At 35.2% G+C, this 23,659-nt stretch overlaps 1 protein-coding gene across 3 annotated transcripts in view; it reads left to right on the plus strand.

Moving 5' to 3' along the window:
- The window catches only part of WDPCP (WD repeat containing planar cell polarity effector), a 350,773-nt gene that overhangs the window by 258,934 nt on the left and 68,180 nt on the right, over positions 1-23,659 (plus strand). For all 3 annotated transcript variants that reach the window (XM_024752967.1, XM_024752968.1, XM_024752966.1), the window contains 2 exons: positions 4,471-4,659; positions 7,765-7,888. In XM_024752967.1, the coding sequence (XP_024608735.1) occupies positions 4,471-4,659; positions 7,765-7,888 (313 nt within the window). The remainder of the gene's footprint in view (positions 1-4,470; positions 4,660-7,764; positions 7,889-23,659) is intronic.

Here is a 23,659-nt window from a genome sequence, read left to right on the forward strand (position 1 = left end):
TTTTTTTGATGTGGACCATTTTTAAAGTCTTTATTGCATTTGTTACAATATTGGTTCTGTTTTATGTTTTGGTTTTCTGGCTGCGAGGCATGTGGGATCTTAGCTCCCCTACCAGGGATTGAACCCATACCCCCTGCACTGGAAGGCGAAGTCTCAACCACTGGACCACCAGGGAAGTCTCTGTTCTTCTTCTCAAAATTGTTTTGGCTACTCTAGATGTTTTGAATTTCTGTGTAAGTTTTAAAACTGACTTGTCAATTTCTACAAAAACACCTGGTGAGATTTTGATTGAGATTACATTGAATCTATAGATCAATATGGGATGGAATGGCAATTTAACAATATTGAGTCTCCCAATTTATGAACACAACATCTCTGTTTATTCAGGTCTTCTTTAATTTCTCTCAGCAGTGTTTTATAGTTTAAAGTGTAAAGATCTTGTATATAATTTCTTCATGTTTTTAGATGCTATCATAATTAGTATTTTTAATTACAACTTTTAGTTGTTCATTGGGGTTATATAAAAATAAAATTTTAAAATATTGACCATGTATCCTGCAACCCTGGTAAACTCATTTCTTAGTTGTAGTAACTTTTTATTGTAGATTACTTAGGATTTTCTACGAAGATGACTATGGCAACTTCAGTTAAAAACAAATGTTATATATTCTTATCCAACGTGTATGCCTTTTATTTTGTTTTCTTCCCTATTTTACTAGCTAGGACAGTACAATATTAAACAGAAGTGGCAAGGGAAGATATCCTTGCTTTGTTTCCAATCTTAGGTGGATAGCATTTAATCTTTCACTGTATGTATGATGTTACCGAGGTTGAGGAAGTCCCCTTCCATTCCTAGTCTGCTGATATATATTAGCATAAGTGGATGTTCAATTTTATCAAGTGCTTTTCTGCATGTATTGAAATGATTATATGTTTTTTCTGGTCATGTAGTGAATTATGTTGATCAGTTTTCAGATGTTTCAGCAACCTTGCATTTGTGGGATAAATCTCTCTTGTTCATGATGTATTACCTTTTCAATATGTTGCTGGATTTGCTAATATTTTTTAAGGATTTTTGTATCTGTTTATGGGAGATACTGGTTTGCAATTTTCTTTTTCTTTTCCTGTAATGTTTTGTCATTTTTGGTATCAGTGTAATGCTGGTATCATTAAATGAATTAGGAAATATTCCCTCCTCTTATATTTTGAGTTGTGTAGAGGTGATATTATTTCTTCTCTTATTGTTTGAGAGAATTCACCAGTGAAGGCATCTGGTTTTGTGTGTGTGTGTATGTGTAAAGGTTTTTAAACTGCAAATTCAAATTTAAATATAGGATCATTCACGTTGTCTGTTCATTTCTTCTTGAATGAGCTTTGATAATTTGTATCTTTCAAAGGAATCTATTTCATTTAAGCTACATTTATTTCTGTAAAGTTAGCATATTATTCACTTATTTTTTAATGTCTGTAGTGCTATAATGATTATTCTTGATATTGATAAATGTATCTTCTCTTTTTTTCCTCAATTTGGCAGAAGTTGGTCAATTTTTTTTTTTTTTTTTGCGTTACCCGGGCCTCTCACTGTTGTGGCCTCTCCCGTTGCGGAGCACAGGCTCCGGACGTGCAGGCTCAGCGGCCATGGCTCACGGGCCCAGCCGCTCCACGGCATGTGGGATCTTCCCAGACCGGGGCACGAACCCGTGACCCCTACATCGGCAGGCGGACTCTCAACCACTGCGCCACCAGGGAAACCCCAGAAGTTGGTCAATTTTACACATTGTTTCAAAGAACCAGCTTTTGTGTTCATTGACTTTCTCTATTATTTATTTTCATATTTTCATTATCTCCTATTTTATTTTAGGTCTAATTTGCTCTTCTTTCTCTAGATTCTTAATGTAGAAGCTTGGATTGTTGATTTCAGACCCTTTTTCTTTTGTAATTGAATATTTAATGCTGGTAATTTCCCTCTAAGTAATACTATAACCACAGCTACATCTCACAAATTTTGATGTTATATTTTTATTCATTTCAAAATATTTTCTAATTCGTGTTTTCTTCTTTGACCCGTAGGTTATTTAGAACAGTGTTGATTAATTTCTAAATATTTAAAGATTTTCCAGATATATTTCTTTTTTTCCCACTTCCTAGTTATTTTACTACATTTTGCTATTATCTATACCTTTGAGGTTATTTACACTTATTTTATCTGTATGGTAGAAATATTACATAACAGTGTGCAGTGGTGCATCACTTGTTCCATGACATCACTTTAGTGCTTGAAGTCAGCCATGGTGGGAGTATTTACATCACTTAGATTTACCAGCACACTGAGGATATAAGGGGAATATTTTCTCCCTTGAAAATCTTGGTGTATAAATCCTTAGACACTGAAAGTCATCCAGATATCTTTCTGTTTTGATATCTAATTTAGTTCTATTGTGGTCTGGGAACCTATTCTGTATACTTTCAAAGCATTTAAATTTATTGAGGCTTGTTTTATCTCCCAGAATATGCTCCATCTTGGTTGGTGTTATATGTGCACTTAAAAAGAATGTGTATTCTGCTGTTGTTGGGTGAAGCGTTGTATAGATGTCAATTAGGTCAAATTTACTGATGTTTTTCAAGTGTTTTCTATATTTACAGATTTTGTTTATAGGTTTTTTTCAACTAATCAGAGAGAAATGCTGAAATCTCCAATGATAATTGTAGATTTGACTTTCCTTTTAGTTTGATAGTTTTTGCTTTATTGTTTTAGAGCTCTGTTATTAAGACTGTTTTTTCTTCATGAATTTTCAATGCTTTGTTATAAAATTATAGAATTCTAGGCTAATTCATTTTTATCTCTCAGCATTTTTTAAAGCTCTACTGTTGTCTCTAGCTTGCATAACTTCAGAAGCAAAGTTTGCAATTTATTATCTTTGTTTCCCTGTTTTTATTTTATATACTTCACAGATTCCAAATAATTTCACATATGTTTTCTCATTTAGCTTTATGACTATTTGTACTGAGAAGTTTTTGTAGTTCACTCAAATCAGTAAACATTTGTGGAAGGAAAAAGATTTTACAGATAGCTACTTTTTAAAGATTAAAAAAAACCGCAAACTCCTTAAAAGCACTAATACTTATTGTCACTTAATTACACAGAAATTGTTAGTTTCAAATGAGATCAGCCATATTTAAAAGATAAGATAAAACTAGAACAGAGTCCACCCCCCTTTGTTTTGTGCTCTTGCTTCTCTAAGCTTAGAAGTGGATTTTCTTTCATTTTAAAAGGGTAGGCAAATGTGTTTATGTTGTTCTAAGATATTTTATAGTAGATCTTAGTTGTGAAAGTGGATCAATAACAAGATTAATCCTGATAATTTCTTACTAATAATTACTAATAATAGAAGAGAATAATCTCAGTGCCAATTTAAAATAAATTGGTATGTGGTATCTGTGAAGAAGCTATCAATTTAGAGCACCCATTAATAAAAACAGTCCTAAAAATGTTTATATAGTCACATTATATTTGTCATGGATATTTGTACTTTTTGACCCCCAAGTACATGGGGCTGAAGACCAGGTGCAACTTAGAACTAATTAAGCTGGTCAATAAGAATTGTGTTACATCAAAATTATCTCTAAATATATACAACCGAGGCCTAAATGACAGATGGGAAAAATTAAATTAGCTATTGTGATTTACCTAAAAGTTCTCAGTTTTTTTCATTTTTAGTCTGAACAGTTTGATTATAAATTAGTTAATATGTGCTGAATGGTAAGCCTAAGCTAGATGGAGTTGGTAGGTGGTATTTAAAGATTTAACCACAGAGCCATATTACTCTTGGTCCCCCCAGATCCCATATTTCTAGCACTTTATGCAAGAAGTGATCACTGGTTTTTTCCTTTGTAGAAAATTTAAATCTGTTTTTGTTATTCTACTTTTTTAAAATTTTATTTTATTTATTTATTTTTTTGTGGTACACGGGCCTCTCACTGTTGTGGCCTCTCCTGTTGTGGAGCACAGGCTCCGGACGCGCAGGCTCAGCGGCCATAGGCCACGGGCCCAGCCGCTCCACGGCATGTGGGATCTTCCCGGACCGGGGCATGAACCCGTGTCCCCTGCATCGGCAGGCGGACTCTCATCCACTGCGCCACCAGGGAAGCTGTCTACTTTTTATTTATCTATTTGGCTGCACCAGGTCTTAGCTGCCGCTTGTGGGATCTTCATTGCGGCATGCAGGATCTTTAGTTGTGGCATCTGGGATCTTTAGTTGTGGCATGTGGGATCATTAGTTGTGGCACACGGGGTCCCTAGTTGTGGCATGCGGGATCTTTAGTTGCAGCATGTGGGATCTAGTTCCCTGACCACGGATTGAACCTGGCCCCCCTGCATTGGGAGCATGGAGTCATAGCCACTGGACCACCAGGGAAGTCCTACTTCTTATTTTTAAAAGATTCACTTGATTTTATATTTTTCTGTGACAGGTATCTTCACACAAGGACAGCTGGGCCTGGTAGACATCATCTTCCAGTACATTCACTGTGATGAGATCTATGAGGCAATAAACATCCTGAATAGTATGAACTGGGACACTCTGGGCTACCAGTGCTTTATCAGCATGACTGCCATCGTAAACCATCTTCTTAGACAAAAGCTCACTCCAGAGAGAGAAGGTCAGACTTAAAACATATTTCATAAGTGGGTTTTGTATATACATGAAGTACATTTTATTGTCAGTAGTTTTTTGAGGATGTTTTGAAGTCATGTTACTGGAGATTAGAAGACAAAAATGTTAATGCCCTATTAAACTGACAAAATGAGGTATCAAATAATTACTTCCATACGGTACTTACTTATAGTACTGGTCAACGTAATAACTTTTCTGTATATACCTATGTTGGAACTCACAATGAAGTCACTGTATATTTCAGATTAAGTTCATGTGTAGAATATGCTCAGATTTCAAACTTTGATGAGAAATTTCATGTACTCTGTAGGGTTTGGAAGACAAAGGGCCCTAAACAAAGTCCTTATTTCTCCTTTACTTTAGATATCAGTATTTTTCTTTCACATCCCAAGTTCTTTGTCCAGACAGTAGACCTTACCACTTATTGTGTGTGTGTGTGTGTGTGTGAGAATTGCAGCCCGGGCTGTTCCTTCTTGTTTTCATTCTAACTTAGAGTTCTGATACCCCTCTCTCTTCTGCATGCTTGGATTTCCCAACCTTCTCCTAATAAGTTATTTTGCCCATAGGATCTCAGATGTTTATTGTCAAAGAGAGACAAGGCACTGTTAACAAAAAAGAAAAAACATATGTGCCACATACAGTAATGAAATCAATTTTTATATTTGCCAGTTATCCAGTGTATGTTATTTTTATTATGAGTAATTTATTTACTTAATGTAAAATGCATCTAAACATTCTTGCATTCATATCTTTATTTCAAATGTTTGTAATAAGCATGGATATTAACAGTGGGAAATAATGGCCAATGAGAAACTTTCTGTATGTGATTTACAAGGTAAGGAAAACAAGGAATATGTCAAAAGGCCTTTACTGGAGAGCTTTGCTTCCCCACTATTTTCTTTCCATGTTTATAGATTTTCTTATTCCATTTTATTACGTTTCCAAAGTAAACAAATTGTTTAGATAGTATTCTGTACATAACCTTCATTTTACTAATTTTAGAGAAGAATAATCAGCAAGAACATGTTCTTTCAAGAAGTCTGCATCATGACACTTGGCCCCAACTCATAGGAGGCCCACAATAAATATTTATTTAATGTTAATTGAATGTGCTTTTTGGAGGTAGTCCAACACATCTACGGAGATTCCAGTACTTCTGCAATGAGAAAATGCATAGCACAGTGCTTGGCCCACAGTAGGTACTCGATGAATATTAGTTAAAAATAAAAAGAAGATTATAACTTCAAAATTTTAGGGTTCTAGGATTACTGTAGTATTTCTACCTGCAGAGTTATCTCAAGTAATTATTTATTAGTATTGGTACACTCTTCAGGTTGGGTAGGTAGCAGGGGAAAAAAAAAGTAGCAGGGTCCCTAAAGAAAGCCTGGTACACATAAGCCGTGCAAGATACTCTAAATTTACAGTTGAAGAAATATGAAGAAGATAAAATATTGACTCTTAGGAGACTGAGAAATTGCTAGCACCTTAGTGAATTTGTGTTGTAAGATCCCTATGTAGTAAGAAAGATTATTAGGGAATTCACAAATGGGTATTATCAGATTCCCGCCTTAATGAAGGATATTATCAAGGAACCATATTGGGTGGATAGGGAAATAAAAAACTTGTATGATATACTAGGCTATTAAAATAAAATGCTTGCATGATGCTGGGTTATCAGAATATGTACATTTTAAGTAGGTATATGCATTTTCCCCCAAGTAACTGCAAAACACATTTCTAAAACATTTACAATTCTTCTCTATTGAGATTTATTCTATCTGAATCTAACAAATTTGACATGGTAATTTGTTTTCCTCTTATTAGTGGAACCCAGTGAGCTCTTTTATTTGTAGCTGTGCTGTGGTTGTCTTTGAGATCTTCATTTCTGCCTTAAACATCAAGCTGGGCTATCTAATGAATCTATAACTGTGCTGAGACCTATGAGTATTCCATGTAGGCTCAAACATTTCAGATGTACGGAACATGCTGTCAAGAAAACAAGCAATGGCAAGAGAATCTGGCTTGCTTTCACAATGGCATTGCTGTATTCAATTTTAATCTAAATTGACTGCTGCTTTGAAAGAAAATACCACTAAAGTTCATCTTACTTTACTGTCTAGATTTGAGATTAAAAAAAGAAATAGCTAACAGCTTAGCCAAGTCCATAGCAATTACTCTGATGAGGTATGCAATACTTTCAAACCCAGATATGCTTAAAATTAAAGAGTTTTGCTAAATAAGGAATTGTTCATTCAACCTAGTGCTAGTAGCATAAAAATCAGTGGAGTCTTACTGTGAACTGTGTTCTCATACAACTCTCACCATTATGGTAATTATAGATTTTCCAGGTATTTCTGGGAGGAAACACAACCCCATTGGCATGTCTTGGTAAAAGTGTAAATTAGGCAAAATGTGCTTTTTTCTCCCAATCACTAGCCCTTTGGCTTATCAAAACCTGCTCTCCAATCCTTCCTTCCTAGGAGGGTATCAGTTGACCAAAGCAGATTAACATACCTCCCAGGGGTGTTAACTTTCACACTTGGACAAAACCAACAATCTTGTTGTTTAGGACAGGATTTAAGGAAGGTATAGGGAATTTCAGTCTTTCTCTAAAGTTGTAATAGAGAGATATTATTACTCCAATCAGGATATTTTTATTTGTATTATTTTTTTAAACATTTCTAATACTGATTTCAATGCCTAATGCAGAAAGGCTAGTTTGTTCCTTCCAGCTAAAGAGTAAATGTTGAGCACACTGTGAGTTGATTTTACTGGAAATACTAGTTCAAACTGTGTTACTCTGATGAGTCACTGTTTTAATTACCCATTTGTGGTGAGAGGCTGATTCATTATGGATTTCTTCAGTTTTGACAGCTTTTTGTTGCTCAGAGTCATTGTCAGCTTTGCTTCAAGTGAAAGTTTATACACAGGTTTGTTTTTGTATCAGCTGTCATATTTTAATTTCATCTTTCCTGCAACAAGCTCACATTTCATCCAAGTTTGCAAAACCTGACTGACTGCAAACATGAGTATTCTGTTGTAATTGAAGGAGTTTCACTTGTTTTAGTGCTGCTATGTTTGAATTCCACAGCACAGCTTGAGGCAAGCCTTGGAACCTTCTATGCTCCAACAAGACCACTCCTGGATACAACTATATTGGAATACAGAGACCAAATCAGCAAATACGCAAGGAGATTCTTCCACCACTTACTCAGGTGAATGATATCTTTGGATTAATTAGTGTCAGACTAATTACCTATTCAAGGAGCCATCTTCTTTAATTAGAATATTCTATAATATGGCTATATCTTTTTTAATAGTCTGTCCCCTAAGAGAAAAACAAATTGGCTCTTGATATTCTTTATTTAATTCATTCTTGTTTTCCTATTAAGGACTATATTGGAATATTGTTGAGGGCTTTTACATCATTACTACACTTTAATATAATTGCCCCTTTAATACAAAAGCAAAAACCACCAGCTATGTATAGTGAATTTAAAAATATTAATTGTACTCTTAACAATAGAGAAATGTTTATTTTAATTGCAGCTAAAATGAATGTGCTATAAAGTTCTAAGACAGTCACAGGTCTGCTTTACTTTCCGAATTACTGTAGAGAGATTTGCTCATTGTCTTCCTATACAAGGTGGCAAGTTGCTAGCTTCACTGTGCCTCATTTTCTCTGCTTTAATTTCCTTTAATTCTTTTAATCTTATGGATTATATGAAAAATTAGATAATGTCAAGAAGTTACTCTGAGACAGATACTGCAGAAGTTGAAGGACAAGTACATACAGCATTTCTTTATATATAAAGTTCAAAAAATGGATGGAAGATGAATGGATGGATAGAGATGGATGGATGGATGGATAGATAGATAGATAACTAGCTAGTTTGTTACTTTAGGGATACATCTGACTATGTCAATGCTAGAAGTAAAAGCAAAGAAGTGAGTATAACAAAATTTAGGGTATTGTGGAAAGGGTTAAGAGAAATATGAGAGGAACAAGCCCATGGAGCCACCAAGGTATTAGTAATGTTCCATTTCTTAAGTGGGGTATATATCAGGGTCCAATAAAAATTATTATTCTTTTAGCTGAAAGTATACTTTTTGTGTACTTTTATATATATTTTATAATAGAAAGTAATAGAATTTTCAGTTTCATGTACCATAAATTACATTGAGTTGAATTTAGAGTTTTAATTTTACTTACAGTATAACCTAGCTGTTGTAGTTCTTTTTAACTCAAGCAATTTCATGTATAGTCTCCCCTTTTTTTCCTCAGAACAACCCTGCTAAGGAGGTATTATCAATTGACAAAAGAGTAAACTATTTATAAAGTGGCACTGTGATCTCTACCCAACAGTGAAACCTTTGGAAAACAGTCTTTATAGAAGCTGAGAGATGTTAATATATTGCATGAGTTATGACCTATAGTTGAATATTGCCTTTTTATCTGAACGATTTTAGTATATTCTAAGAGATTCTTCACCCTAAATGAGGCAGTGTTCTATGTATAATCATATACATAGACATGACAGAAATACTGGGACTGACATAGTACTGATGTAACCACACAGACTCTAACTTTTCTGTTTGGTTACATCTGGAATTGAATGTTGTCTCTTAGGGTATACTAGGTTTTTCATATTTCCTTTTTTGCATGCTTTCTACTATTTCAATTATAATGAATGTTTAGTAGTTCTTTTGAGAGTAGGCTATACACGGCATTATGAAAAAAGGAACGTTAAGTGTAGAAGAAATTGAATGAGATAGCTTAAGTTGGAACCATCCTTTTGTTTAATCTGCTGCCAAGAAGTTCTGCTTAAGGGAAGAGAAAAAGGGCAAATACTTTTCTGTATTTGTGAAGTACTAGAATTGCATTACCCTCTGTACTTGGCTAGCCAGTATTTTAATACTCTAAAAAAAAGTTATTAGATAATGGAATAAGTCCTAAACAGTAAAGATCATCATAAAGAATTTTAAATTAAAGATGAAGGAAAGAGGCACCATGCAGAGTAGGGATATACCTAAGATCACCCACTGGTTAAACTGAGGACTCAGATTGCTTGAGTCCAGATTAGAAAAAGAATAAAATATTGATTTTAATATCAAAAAGTATATGGCGGGGCTTCCCTGGTGGGGCTACTCTTCATTGCGGTGCACGGGCTTCTCATTGCGGTATCTTGTTGCGGAGCAGGGGCTCTAGGCGCACAGGCTTCAACAGTTGTGGCTCACGGGCTTCAGTAGTTGTGGCTCACGGGCTCTAAAGCACAGGCTCAGTGGTTGTGGCATGTGGGCTCGTAGCTGTGGCTTGCGGGCTCTAGAACGCAGGCTCAGTAGTTGTGGCACACTGGCTTTGTTGCTCCGCGGCATGTGGGATCTTCCCAGACCAGGGCTTGAACCCCTGTCTCGTGCATTGGCAGGCGGATTCTTAACCACTGTGCCACCAGGGAAGCACCTATTGCTGATATTTTAAAGGATACAAATAAAACAGCCAGATGAAGAGATGCATAAGGCAAGTTATATGGGAAAGGACTCGAAGCCTCTGTGCCCTCTCCAAGTGCAGCACCTTCCCAGCCCCTCCATATATTCACCAATCCAGAAGCTCTCTGAATCTTCTCCTTTTGAGTATTTATGGAGGCTCCATTACATAGGCATGATTGATTAAATTACTGGCCATTGGTAATTAATTCAACCTCCGGCTCCCCTTTCCTCCCTCCTCCCAAGAAGTCCAGGAGTGAGACTGAAGTTCTAACCCTCTAATCATGTGGTTGGTTTCCCTGACAACCAGCCCCCATCTGTAGAGGCTTTCAGAAAGTCACCTCATTAACCTAAACTCAGGTATGGTTGAAATGGGATTGTTATGAATTACAAAAGACTTTCCTTTCACCTTTTTGGCTCCTTGTCACTTAGGAAGTTCCAGGGAGCTCCTTTGTCACAAACAGTACAAAGATCTAATATATATATTTCTTATTATAAATCACAATATCATAGAAGGAAGATGCAGATTTGCCTAAACTAAGTTCAGAAGGTGATTGTTCACCTCTCTGCTTCCATAAAATTGAACAGTCCTCCAGAACTACTGAATAGGGAAGTATTAATGGAATATTACTCAGCCATAAAAAGAAATGGAGTTATTTGTAGAGAGGTGGATGGATCTAGAGTCTGTCATACAGAGTGAAGTAAGTCAGAAAGAGGAAAACAAATACCATATGCTAACACATATATATGGAATCTAAAAAAAAAATTGGTTCTGAAGAACCTAGGGGCAGGACAGGAATAAAGGCGCAGACGTAGAGAATGGACTTGAGGACACGGGGAGGGGGAAGGGTAAGCTGGGACAAAGTGAGAGAGTGGCATTGACATATATACACTACCAAATGTAAAATAGCTAGTGGGAAGCAGCCGCATAGCACAGAGAGATCAGCTCGGTGCTTTGTGTCCACCTAGAGGGGTGGGATAGGGAGAGTGGGAGGGAGACGCAAGAGGGAGGGGATATGGGGATATATGTATAGCTGATTCACTTTGTTATACAGCAGAAACTAACACAACATTGTAAAGCAATTATACTCCAATAAAGATGTTAAAAAAATAGGGAAGTATTAACAAGTAAGAGCTTTTCATTATAAGTAAATAGAAACTATAAGAGGAACTCCTAAATATTGATGAAATAAAAGGGCAAACATTTCAGTGAATGTGCCACATATGAAGCTTATTTTACCAACATGGAAATATGTTATAAAGGATTAATAGTTAATTTTACTTATTTCCCCTCTTAACTATAAGACTGTTGTTTTCTGACTCAAATATTATGTGATTATGGCACAGAAAATCATATTTTTAAAATGCTTATAAAATAGTATGCAAAATCTTGGGACAGGGAGCTTTATTGCCTAGAAATAAAAATATCATGTTTATAAAATACTTGTGGGGAAATGTACTGATGTCTGCATTTTCCTTGGCACTGCAACAAAAAAATAAGATGAACTGATGGATAGAAAGGGAGATGAATAGATATGTGATAAAACAATGTTGTAAAATGATGATAGAATCTAGGTGGTAAAAAATATATATATATTATTTTAACTTTCCTGGATGTTTGAAAATTTGTATAATATATTGGAGGATAATAGGTATTATGTTGGAGTCAATATTTACACTTAGAATTCAGAAAAAAAGGTAGTCTTTTAGGAATGGCTCTTGGCTTATGAAAAATATATGTGTTAGGCAAAAAGAAACTGTTAACCACTTTGACTTTTAAATGGCTTTTTAAATTTTACTTTTTACTAATGGAGCATACACAGTAAATAAAACAATTATATGAAACCAATTCAAAAAACAAAAATACTAAAACTGCTACCTACGAATATTTAGAGAATAAGACAGAATGATATACAGAGAAAAACTTCCTGGTCAGATCATCTATTTAATGGATAATATATTTAAAATATTTGTTTAAAGCATGGTAGAGCTGGCAGGAAACTAAGGGAAACACTCAGAAGTTGAAATGACAAGGATGCTTGATTCCACAAGAATAAGCAAAGTCAAAGTTTGCCTTGAGGGCATCTGCTGGCACCTGGCAGTGAGGTGCTTGATTTATAAAGGCTGTGTACTCAGAGGGTTGGAGACAAAGCCTAGGGCTCAAGCAGAGTGGGAGACTGGATCAGAGATCCCCACATTAATCTAGGACCCTTGAAGGGCAACATCTTCCTTGAGAGAACGAAAAGGAAGGAAGGTATGAGATGCAAGAAGGAATGGTGGACAAAAATAATGTTGAACTTGTGGGAACTTAAACAAAAATGGATCATGTAAAACATAACCACTAATGTCTAATGCAGGTGGTTAAATTAAGATAGAATCCTGGACAATGACAACACATAAATCAGAAGAGAAGTGAAGAAGTTAAAGCATTCTAAGGTCCTTGACTTTTCAAGAGGAAGGTAGAGATACTTATTAATACCAGATTTTATTCAGTAAAAGATACACGGTAGAATTTCTAGGGTAATCACTGAAAGAATAGAAATAGAGTGTGTACTTGTTAAACAAATAGAGTGAAAATGTTGGATAAGGAAAAAAAAAATTCAACCCCAAAGAAGGCAAGAATTGGGGGAGGGTGCAGCATGCAGGGGGAAGAAACATAAAAAAAGATGAAAAACAGAAAACACAATGAGGTAGTAGAAATGAATTTTAAAAATCAATAATCATTGTCAGTTTAAGTAGGTTAAAATTTTCATTCGCAGAGATTGTTGAAACAGAGTTTTTTCTACGTTTTTACAAGAGACACCTAACACATAGAAAGTTTAAAAGCTAGAGAATGGAAAAAAATTATACTAAGTCAATACCAAAAGAGACCTAATAATGTTATATAAATAGTCTTTAAAGCAAAATCAGTAGTACAGATTACTAGAGATCAATATCAACAGAAGAATCAATTTACCAGTAAAATATAACAATTCTAAATGTGTATAATATAGCTTGAGTACACATAAAATAAAAATTGACAAATCTACTTTCATAGTTAGAAATTTTAATTCCCTTTGTGTGGTAATTGATAGATTAAGTGAACAAAGTATAATTGAGGAAATAGAGAATATAAACAGGCACTATTGTTAGAGCTAGAATATAGAAATGAACAAAACAGACACACACAAAAATCCATGGCATCTATATACAATGGAATATTACTCAGCCATAAAAAGAAACGAAATTGAGCTATTTGTAATGAGGTGGATAGACCTAGAGTCTGTCATACAGAGTGAAGTAAGTCAGAAAGAGAGAGACAAATACCATATGCTAACACATATATATGGAATTTAAGAAAAAAAAATGTCATGAAAAACCTAGGGGTGAAACAGGAATAAAGACACAGACTTACTAGAGAATGGACTTGAGGATATGGGGAGGGGGAAGGGTAAACTGTGACAAAGCGAGAGAAAGGCATGGACATATATACACTACCAAACGCAAGGTAGATAGCTAGTGGGAAGCAGCCGCATAGCACAGGGAGATCAGCTCCGTGCTTTGTGACCGCCTGGAGGGGTGGGATAGGGAGGGTGGGAGGGAGGGAGACGCAAGCGGGAAGAGATATGGGAACATATGTATACATATAACTGATTCATTTTGTTGTGAAGCTGAAACTAACATACCATTGTAAAGCAATTATACTCCAATAAAGATGTTAAAATGAAAAAAAAATCCATGGCATCATAAAGTTTACAGTTAGTGAAGGAAACATTATGTAAATAAGTAGGTAGAATATATAGAATGTTAAGTAATGATGCATACCTTGAAGAAGAGCAAAGCAAGGACAGGAACTAGGGAGCATTGGGTGGTGAGGCCTCCCTAAGAAGGTGAAATATGAGTTAAATCCCAGCACTTTGGCTGGAGCAGTGAATGAGAGGCAGAATAATAAGAGCTTGGGTCAGAGGTCTAGCTGGTGGCTCGCTTATATAGGACTTTTGTTGGCTGTTGTAAGGAACTGGGATTTTTCTCTTGAATAATAGGGCAAGTCAGTAGATGATTTGGATCAACTAGTGAATGAATCACTCAGATGCTATGTTGAGAATAGACCTTTGAAGGCCAAGAGCAAGGAGACCATTTGGGAGGCTGTTGCAATAATTGAGTGAGAAATGGTGACCATTTAGAGCAGATTGGTAGTAAGAGGGATGAGGATAGAGTGCTTGGATTTTGGACATATTGAAGGTTTGGCTAATAGCATTTGCTCACAGACTGGATGAAGCATATGATAGAAAGAGAAGGTAAGGATGACTTGAAGTGTTTGGATCTCAGCAACTGGAAAAATGGAGTTGCATTGACAAGACCAGTAAGACTGCAGAAAGAATAGGTAGTGGGAAAAGGTCAAGAGATTGGTTTTGAACATGTTGAGTTTCAATGAGAAATTCAGAGGTAAGTTCTGAGGCAGAGTTATAAGGGAAATATATAGCTTTAAATGTTTGTATTAGAAAAGAAGAAAGGCTCAAAATTAAAGAACCATGCAATTTAAAACATTATTTATAATAGCCAAGATATGGAAGCAAACTAAGTGTCCACTGACAGATGAATGGGTAAAAAAGATGTGGTCTATATTAATACAATGGACTATTACTCAGTCATAAAAACGAATGAAATCTTGCCATTTGAAACAACATGGATGGACCTAGAGGATATTATGGTAAGTGAAATAAGTCAGACAGAGAAAGACAAATACTGTATGATTTCACTTATATGTGGAACATTAAAAACAAAACAAATGAACAAACAACAAAACAGAAACAGACTCATCGATTCAGAGAACAAACATGTGGTGGCCAGAGGGGAGATGAGTGGGGGGGATGAGTAAAATAGGTGAGGGAAAGTAAGAGGTACAGACTTCCAGTTACAAAATAAATGAGTCACAGGGATGAAATACACAGCATGAGGAATATAGTCAATAATATTATAATAACTTCATATGGTGACAGATTGTAACCAAACTTACTACAGTGATCATTTTGTAATGTATAGAGATATCAAATCACTATAGCAATTATACTTCAATTTCTTAAAAAAAGCACCATGCAATTTAAGAAATTCAAAAAATATTAGCAAAATAAACCTACAAAAAGTAGAAGGAAGGAAATAATATATGCTCAGAAATTAATGTAACAAAAACTTATAAAAGAGGATTAATAAAGCTAAGCATTTGTTCTTTGACAAGATTGGTAAAACAGAAAATAATGAACAATATTAGGGATATACTAAAAGGGACCTAATGATAGGCATGTCAGAGATTTTAAAAAATTAAAATAAAGGGAACACTATGAACAACAAACTTGAAAAATTAGGTGAAATGGAGAATTTCTTAGAAAAATAAAAATAACCAAAACTGAATGAAAAAAAATAGAAGATCTGAATAGCTCTATAACCATTAATGAAATTAGTAATTAACATTTTTCCCACAAAGTAAGCCACAGTCCCAAGATGTTTTTAACAAATGAGGATCCATGACTATACTCACACAACTTTTTCTTCATTGTTTTTCTTTTAGCCGTTTTTTCTTTTTTTTTTTTTGCGGTAAGCGGGCCTCTCACTGTTGTGGCCTCTCCCGTTGCGGAGCACATGCTCCGGACGCGCAGGCTCAGGGGCCATGGCTCATGGGCCCAGCCGCTCCATGGCATGTGGGATCTTCCCAGACCGGGGCACGAACCCGTGTCCCCTGCATCGGCAGGCGGACTCTCAACCACTGAGCCACCAGGGAAGCCCAAGCTGTTTTTTCAAATGCATATTTATTTACATAGTTGTAATCATTGAGTACATGAAATTTTAAAGAAAAAAATCCTGAGAGTTGATTCACTATGATGGCCTTCTAAGAGACTTTTACTTTCTTTGATATGGTCCTTAGATTTAAAGATTGTTTAACTCTAGAAAGTGACTCACGTATATATGAACAGACCTTTGTTTAGGAAAAGGATCAAAGATCAAAAAGGGAAAATAAACAGAAGGGAACAAGGACAAAACCTTAAGGCCTTTAACTGAAAGCAACTAGATAAATGTGCTTTTATAGATGAAGGAGCTTGTTTTCATGTGGGCCCAGTTAGGGCTGGTTGGGTATAGGGGCAGTTGAGATTCCCACCAGAGGGTGAGGGGCCTTCTACCATAATGATGATTTGAAAAAAACATTGTGATACTAATCAGTAAATTGGTAAACCAAACAAAATTTGTTGAGGATAGATGCAAATAACTTGAAGGCTGTTTCATGAACAAGTTTGACACACTTGGCTCTTCTTCCTCAAGGTTCCCCTTTTGTAGTTAATCAGGGGTATGAGCCAGGGATGTGGCGCAAAGCATCCAAACTGTGTTGCATTTGGCAGTATGGCTTTCCTTTTCAGCATCACTTCCCTATATATGACTATACCAGTGAAATAAGTCCTTAGGTTTTACTTGTATTGCTCACATTCTCTCTCAGATTTTTATGTCTAAAAATCAAAATGGGTAAAAACTGCATTGTTAAAAGGAAAATCATGATTATTTGAAAAGCCACCATAATAACCATTCTGTTTTATTGGAATTACTGTAATGGCCTTAAGAACTCCCTTTTGTCCAGTGTGAGAGAAATAGACTAGATTCGTTATAGAGGTGGAGTTAAGAATAGGGATAGGCTTCTTATTAGGCATCATATTGAATGGATGAATCTTAAGACTTTTTTCACTCTAGTCATTACTGTTTTCATTTGTGATGTACAAAATTTGTTTTCTGCCTAAATTCTAGTTGAGTTTTCTATTCAGAACTGCTTGTCATTCTCATTTTCTCTTGCGTGTAACTTCCCACTGTCTTCTCTGTTACCCTTATTCAATGAGTAATTTACTGGGCCGGGGTAAAAGGCCACATTTATAAGTGAGTGAACTGTGTCTGCAGGCCTGACACTTCTGATCAAGACAGTTGTTGACCTCAAACCCCAGACTGGCCCCAAATGACGGCCTCCTCATGCTTCTCGTCAGGAAGTCTTACTCTCTTTAGTTTGGCAGATGAAAGGGATTAAAAGACACTAGGATTTATTCACATTCACTGCATTAAATAAATGGCACCTAGCTGCAATTGGTATGTACTAGAGACGAATATGGACATGTAACATGGACCATGTAACAAAGTTACAGCTACTTTTAAAAAAGCTGTGGCGTGAAGAGAGCCTTTACCAACGTGGCAAAAATCAAAGATGTCTGCTCAGATAGTGAAGGACATACATGGTATGCAACTTGTGGCTATTAAGAGAGTGATGATGATTCTTGGCTGTTGACACTCATGAAGACTTAAGTCTAGGAGAAATTCGGCTTTGTTAGAGACTCTAACCTGCTGAGGTCTGAAAAGAGAGATGCAGAGAAGATACAGTCAACAATTTATTAGGCAGATTGTTTACATCGGCAGGTCTCACAGCTCAAGGAAAGACCTCGATAGAGTATAAAAAATGAACCTCAATAAATAAGTTTCAGAATATGTCTACTTTTATGTGAAATGTTTCCTTTGTGTTTGATAAAGTATAGACATAATGTTAATAATTCTTTTTTATTGTATATTTAAACTTAAAAAACTATGAACAGATGTTATAACCTTATTTCTAATTATAGTAAGTATTCGCCCCATCTGTCATCTTCTAGAGTAGACAGGATAAGTACCATTCACTTCCTATTTTTTTAATTCCCCCCACTTCCCTTTCCTTCCCCACTGATAACCATGTTCAAATAATAAAATATTCAGCTTGCTGTAGATTCTGATTCTTATTAACTATCTCATAACATTTTATAGAAAGAGGTGCTTGGGTTTTGTCAGTACCTGGAGAAGGAGCATCTATCTAAATTTTTTCCTTAGAAAGCTAGCATGTGGGCCTCAGCAGTGTTGAAATGGCTGGAAAAAAGACATTACTTTGGTGAAATGTTTAGTGAACATACTGATCACATGTGGTTGTTGCTCTGAGAGGATACGTATTTTCTTTTAGTTCATAGGTTTTATAAATAAATGTTTAAACCTAAAGTCCCCCATGAATTCAACTCTTCCTTATCCACAGGACTGTACATTGTCATTATAGTTTAGAACAGTAAGCTACATTTTTTCCAAAACAAACTTCCTGATTGTATAAGTAATACATGATTTTCTTTTACAATATAATATCATTGCCTTCTTTTCATGTCAGTAAACATAGATCCACATCATGCATTATAGAGATGTACCACTATCATTTATTCAGCCATCCTCCTATCTATGGACATGGAATATTTCCAAATTTTTGCTACTATGAGCAATGCTGTAATAAATGTCATATTCACATATATTCTCACACACACATACACACACACTTTTGTGCATTTATCTGATTATTTCCTGAGAATGAATTCCTGTAAGTGAAATTTCCAAGTCAGAGCTTGGAAATTTATAAGATTCTTGATATATTTTTGTCAAATGTTCCTGTCACCATTTTTTCAAATTAGTCATCATATCCACAGTTGAAATAATCAATATCTTAAAGCGTTGAAAATTAAATAGGTGAAATTTGGCACCTTGCTGCTTTAATTTTTGTTGTAGTAAATTCTTTCTTCTTATTTAAAAATTTTAAATAATAAACTTTATTGTTTAGAGCAATTAAGTTCATGGCAAAATCGAGAGGAAAGTGTAGAGATTTCCCATATACCCTCTCTCTCCAACCTGCTTTAATAATATCTTTTTTTACTAATGGTTATTGCATACATTTCCTTATACACACACACACACACACACACACGCACACACACACTGAGACTATTTGTATTTTGTGAAAGGTTACTGTTTAATGTGTGACGGTTAAAGCTAGGGGCTTTATAAATATGATCACATTTAATCCTCACATCATAGTATGTAAGCATATATTATTCTTATTTTATAGCTGAGGATATTCAGAGTGATTAAGTAACTTGTATAACAATTATATATAATATATGGCAGACCAGAATCCTAACTTGAGTCCATCTGACCTCAAAGTCCATGCCCTTCACCATTATACTAGAAACTGAATCACCTCAAGAGGTGAGGAGTTCCTGTTTTCTAGAGGTATTTGATAAAAGAGGAGATGTATACTGCTATGGAGGGACAGTGCAGTATAGAGGGAAGCAACTGAGAATTTTGAATATGGGCATTCTTACCATTCCTTAATTTCAGTTTCTTGATTTGTATCAATAAATAAGGATAATCATGGTACCTACCACACTGGGATGTTATTAGAATTAATATAATAGTCCCTATAATAGGAGCATGTGGTACAATCTGGCACATAATAAGGACCCATAAATGCTATTATTGATTATGGTGTTGTAGAGGTTTAATAAGATGAAGGTGGACTAAATGAACTTTTACAACAATATTTCCCAACTTTTCCTCATTACTGCCACCTCGAGGAGAAAAAATACATTTTAACTAAATAAATTTAATTTCTTCCTAAAAAGATAAGTTAAAGTCTAAGTAATAAGATTTCTTAGGTAGAGTTAAACTTTGGAGGCCCACAAACTGTTGTAATACCCAAGATTTTAAAAATCTTTTTAAAGAAGTAAATTTTTGCCCTTGAAGATGATATTGGTCTCATTGCGAATGCATGTTTTAGAAGGAAATGCCTCCATTTAAAATCAAACAAAATTCAAAATTGTCAAACTCATAGAAGAGTTATCCTAGGTTTGAGGGAGGAAATGGGACTAAATGAGGTTTCCTTGTAGTTTTGTTTTTTTGTAGTTGTTTAAAATTAATTTATTGCTGTATAGTTGATTTGCAGTTTATGTTAATTTCATGTGTACAGTGTTATGATTCAATATTTTTATAGATTATACTCCATTTTAAAGATATTATAAAATAATGGCTATATTTCCCCATATTGTATAATATATTCTTGTTGCTTATCTATTTTGTATATAGCAGTTTGTATCTCTTAATCCCATACACCTATTTTGCCCCTCCCACCTCCCCTTTCCCCACTGGTAACTACTAGTTTATTTTCTATATCTGTGAGTCTGTTTCTGTTTTGTTATATATATTCATTTCTTTTATTTTTTAGATTCTATATATAAGTGATAACATACAGTATTTGCCTTTCTCTGACTTCTTTCACTAAGCATACACTCTCTAGGTCCATCACATTGTTGCAAATTACAGAATTTCATTCTTTTTTATGGCTGAGTAATATTCCAGTGTGTGTGTGTGTGTGTGTGTGTGTGTGTGTGTACCACATCTTTATCCATTCATCTGTTGACAGATAGTTGGGTTGCTTCCATATCTTGGCTATTGTAAATAAAGCCACTTTGAACATTGGGGTACATGTATCTCTTCAAATTAGTATTTAGGGTTGTTTTCCAGATATATACCCGGGAGTGGAATCACTGGATCATGTGGTAGTTCTCTTTTTAGTTTTTTGAGGAACCTCCATACTGTTTTCCGTAGTGGCAGCAACAATTTACATTCCCACCAAAAGTGTACACAAAAGTGTACCTTTCCTCCACATCCTTGCCAACTTGTTACTTTTGATGATAGCCATTCTGACAGGTGTGAGGTTACATATATCATTGTGGTTTTGATTTTCATTTCTCTAATGATTAGTGACATTGAGCATCTTTTCATGTGCTTGTTAGCCATCTGTACGTATTCAGTTCAGTTTCTTTCATCAATGTCTTACAGTAAAAGTACAGGTCTTTAACCTCCTTAAGTAGATTTATTCCTAGATATTTTATTCTTTTTCATGCAATGGTAAATGGGATTGTTTTCTTAATTTCTCTTTCTAATAGTTCATTGTTAGTGTATAGGAATGCAAAACATTGCTGTATATATATATATATATATATTTTTTTTGTGGTACGCGGGCCTCTCACTGCTGTGGCCTCTCCCGTTGCAGAGCACAGGCTCCGGACGCACAGGCTCAGCGGCCATGGCTCACGGGCCCAGCCGCTCCGTGGCATGTAGGATCTTCCCGGACCGGGGCACGAACCCGTGTCCCCTGCATCGGCAGGCAGACTCTCAACCACTGTGCCACCAGGGAAGCCCTGTATATTAATTTTGTATCCAGCAACTTTACCAAATTCATTGTTTGGCTCTACTAGTTGTCAGGTGGAGACTTTAGGGTTTTCTATATATAGTTTCATGTCAACTGCAAATAGTGAGTTTTACTTCTTCCCTTCCAAATCTGAATGCCTTTTCTTTGTTTTTTTCTTCTCTGATTGCTGTGGCTAGGACTTCCAATCCTATTTTAAATAGAAGTGGTGAGAGCGAGCATCCCCTGTCCTGATTTTAGAGGAAACGCTCTCACCTTTTCATCACAGAGTATGATGTTAGCTGTGGGTATATCATATACTGCCTTTGTTGAGATTTGTTCTCTCAGTGTTGATGAGAGTTTTTATCATATATGAATGTTGAATTTTATCAAATGCTTTTTCCACATCCATTGAGATGATCATTTGATTTTTATTCTTCCTTTTGTTAATGTAGTATCAATCACATTGATTTGTGAAAATTGAACCATCCTTGCATATCTGGAATAAATCCTACTTGATCATGGTGTGTGATCCTTTTTATATATTGTTGGATTCAGTTTGCTGATATTTTGTTGAGAATTTTTGCATCTATCTTCATCAGCGATATTGGCCTGTAATTTTCTGTTTTTGTTGTGTCTTTGTCTGGTTTAGGGATCAGGGTAATGCTGGCCTTGTAGAATGGATTTGGGACTGTTTGCTCCTCTTCAGTTTTTTGGAATAGTTTGAGAAGGATAGGTATTAGCTCTTCTTTACATGTTCAGTAGAATTCCCCTGTGAAGTTGCCTTGTCTTGGATTTTTGTTTGATGGAAGTTTTTATTTTAATTACAAATTCACTTTCTCTACTAGTTATCATTTTGTTCCTTCAGATTGTTTGTTTCTTCCTGATTCAGGCTTGGCAGGTTGTATGTTTCCAGAAATTTGTCTATTTTTTCTAAGCTGTCCAATTTGTTGGCATGTAGCTGTTCATCGTATTCTCTTATTTTTTTTTTTGTATCCCTGTTGTGTTGGTTATTATTTCTCCTCCTTGATTTCTTATTTTGTTTATTTGGGTTTTATCTCTCTTCTTCTTGATGAGCCTGGCTAAATGGTTTATCAATTTTGTTTATCTTTTCAAAAAAACAGCTCTTCGTTTCATTGATCTTTTCCATTGTTTTTTCCCCCCCATTTTATTCATTTCCTCTCTGATCTTTATTATTTCCTTCCTTCTGCTGACTTTTGGCTTCATTTGTTCTTCTTTTTCTAATTCTTTTAGATGGTAGGTTAGGTTGTTGGTTTGAGATTTTTCTTGTTTCTTGAGGTGGGCCGGTATCACTTTAAACTTCCCTCTTAGAACTCCTTTTGCTGCATCCCATAGATTTTGGAAAGTTGTATTTCCATTTTCATTTGTCTTGTATTTTCTGATTTCCTGTTTCATTTCTTCATTGACCTATTGGCTTTTTAGTAGCATGATGTTTAGTCTCCATGTGTTTGTGCTTTTCCCTTTTTCTTTCTGTAACTGAGTTCTAGTTTAATACCTTTGTTGTCAGAAAAAATGCATGATAAAATTTATGTCTTAAATTTATTGAGACTTATTTTTAGGCCTAGCATGTGATCTATTGTGGAGAACGTTCCATGTGCACTTGAAAAGAATGTGTATTCCACTGATTTTGGATGGAATGTCTTGTAAATATTAAGTTCAACTGGTTTAAAATGTCATTTAAGACCACTTTTGCCTTATTAATTATCTCTCTGGATGATCTGTCCATTGATGTATGTGGGGTGATAAAATCCCCTACTATTATTGTATTATTGTCAATTTCTCCCTTTATGTGTACTAATATTTGCTGTATATATTTATGTGCTCCTGTATTGGGTACATATATGTTGAGTGTCATATACTGTTCTTATATTGATCCCTTTATCATTATATAATGCCTTATTTTGTCTTTTGTTACAGACTTTGTTTTAAAGTCTATTTTGTCTGATATGAGTATTTCTACCCTGCTTTCTTCTTTTTTTCATGTTCATGAAATATCTTTTCCCATCCTCTCACTTTGTCTATGTGTGTCATTAGCTCTAATGTGAGTCTCTTGTAAGCAGCGTATAGATGGGTCTTGGGTTTTTTTTTTTAATCTGATCAGTCACCCTTGTCTTTTGATTGGAGCATTTAGTCCATTGACATTTAAAGTAATTATTGATAGGTATGTATTTATTGCCACTTTATTATTGTGTTGGCCAAAAAGTTCGTTTGGGTTTTTCTGTAATACCTTACGTAAAAACCCGAACGAACTTTTTGGCCAGCCCAATGCTTGTGTTCTGGTTGTTTTTGTAGTTCTCCTCTGTTCATTTCTTCTTATTTTTGTTTCTTCCCTTGTGGTTTGATGCTTTTATTTCTTGGTATAGTTCTTTTCCTTGCAAGTATTTTGTGTATCTTTTGTAGGTTTTTGACTTGTTGTTACATGAGTTTCATACATGTTCACCCAAAATTATAT

The sequence above is a fragment of the Neophocaena asiaeorientalis genome, unplaced genomic scaffold, assembly GCF_003031525.2.
Source record: "Neophocaena asiaeorientalis asiaeorientalis breed wild unplaced genomic scaffold, Neophocaena_asiaeorientalis_V1.1 scaffold100, whole genome shotgun sequence".
NCBI lineage: Eukaryota > Metazoa > Chordata > Mammalia > Artiodactyla > Phocoenidae > Neophocaena > Neophocaena asiaeorientalis.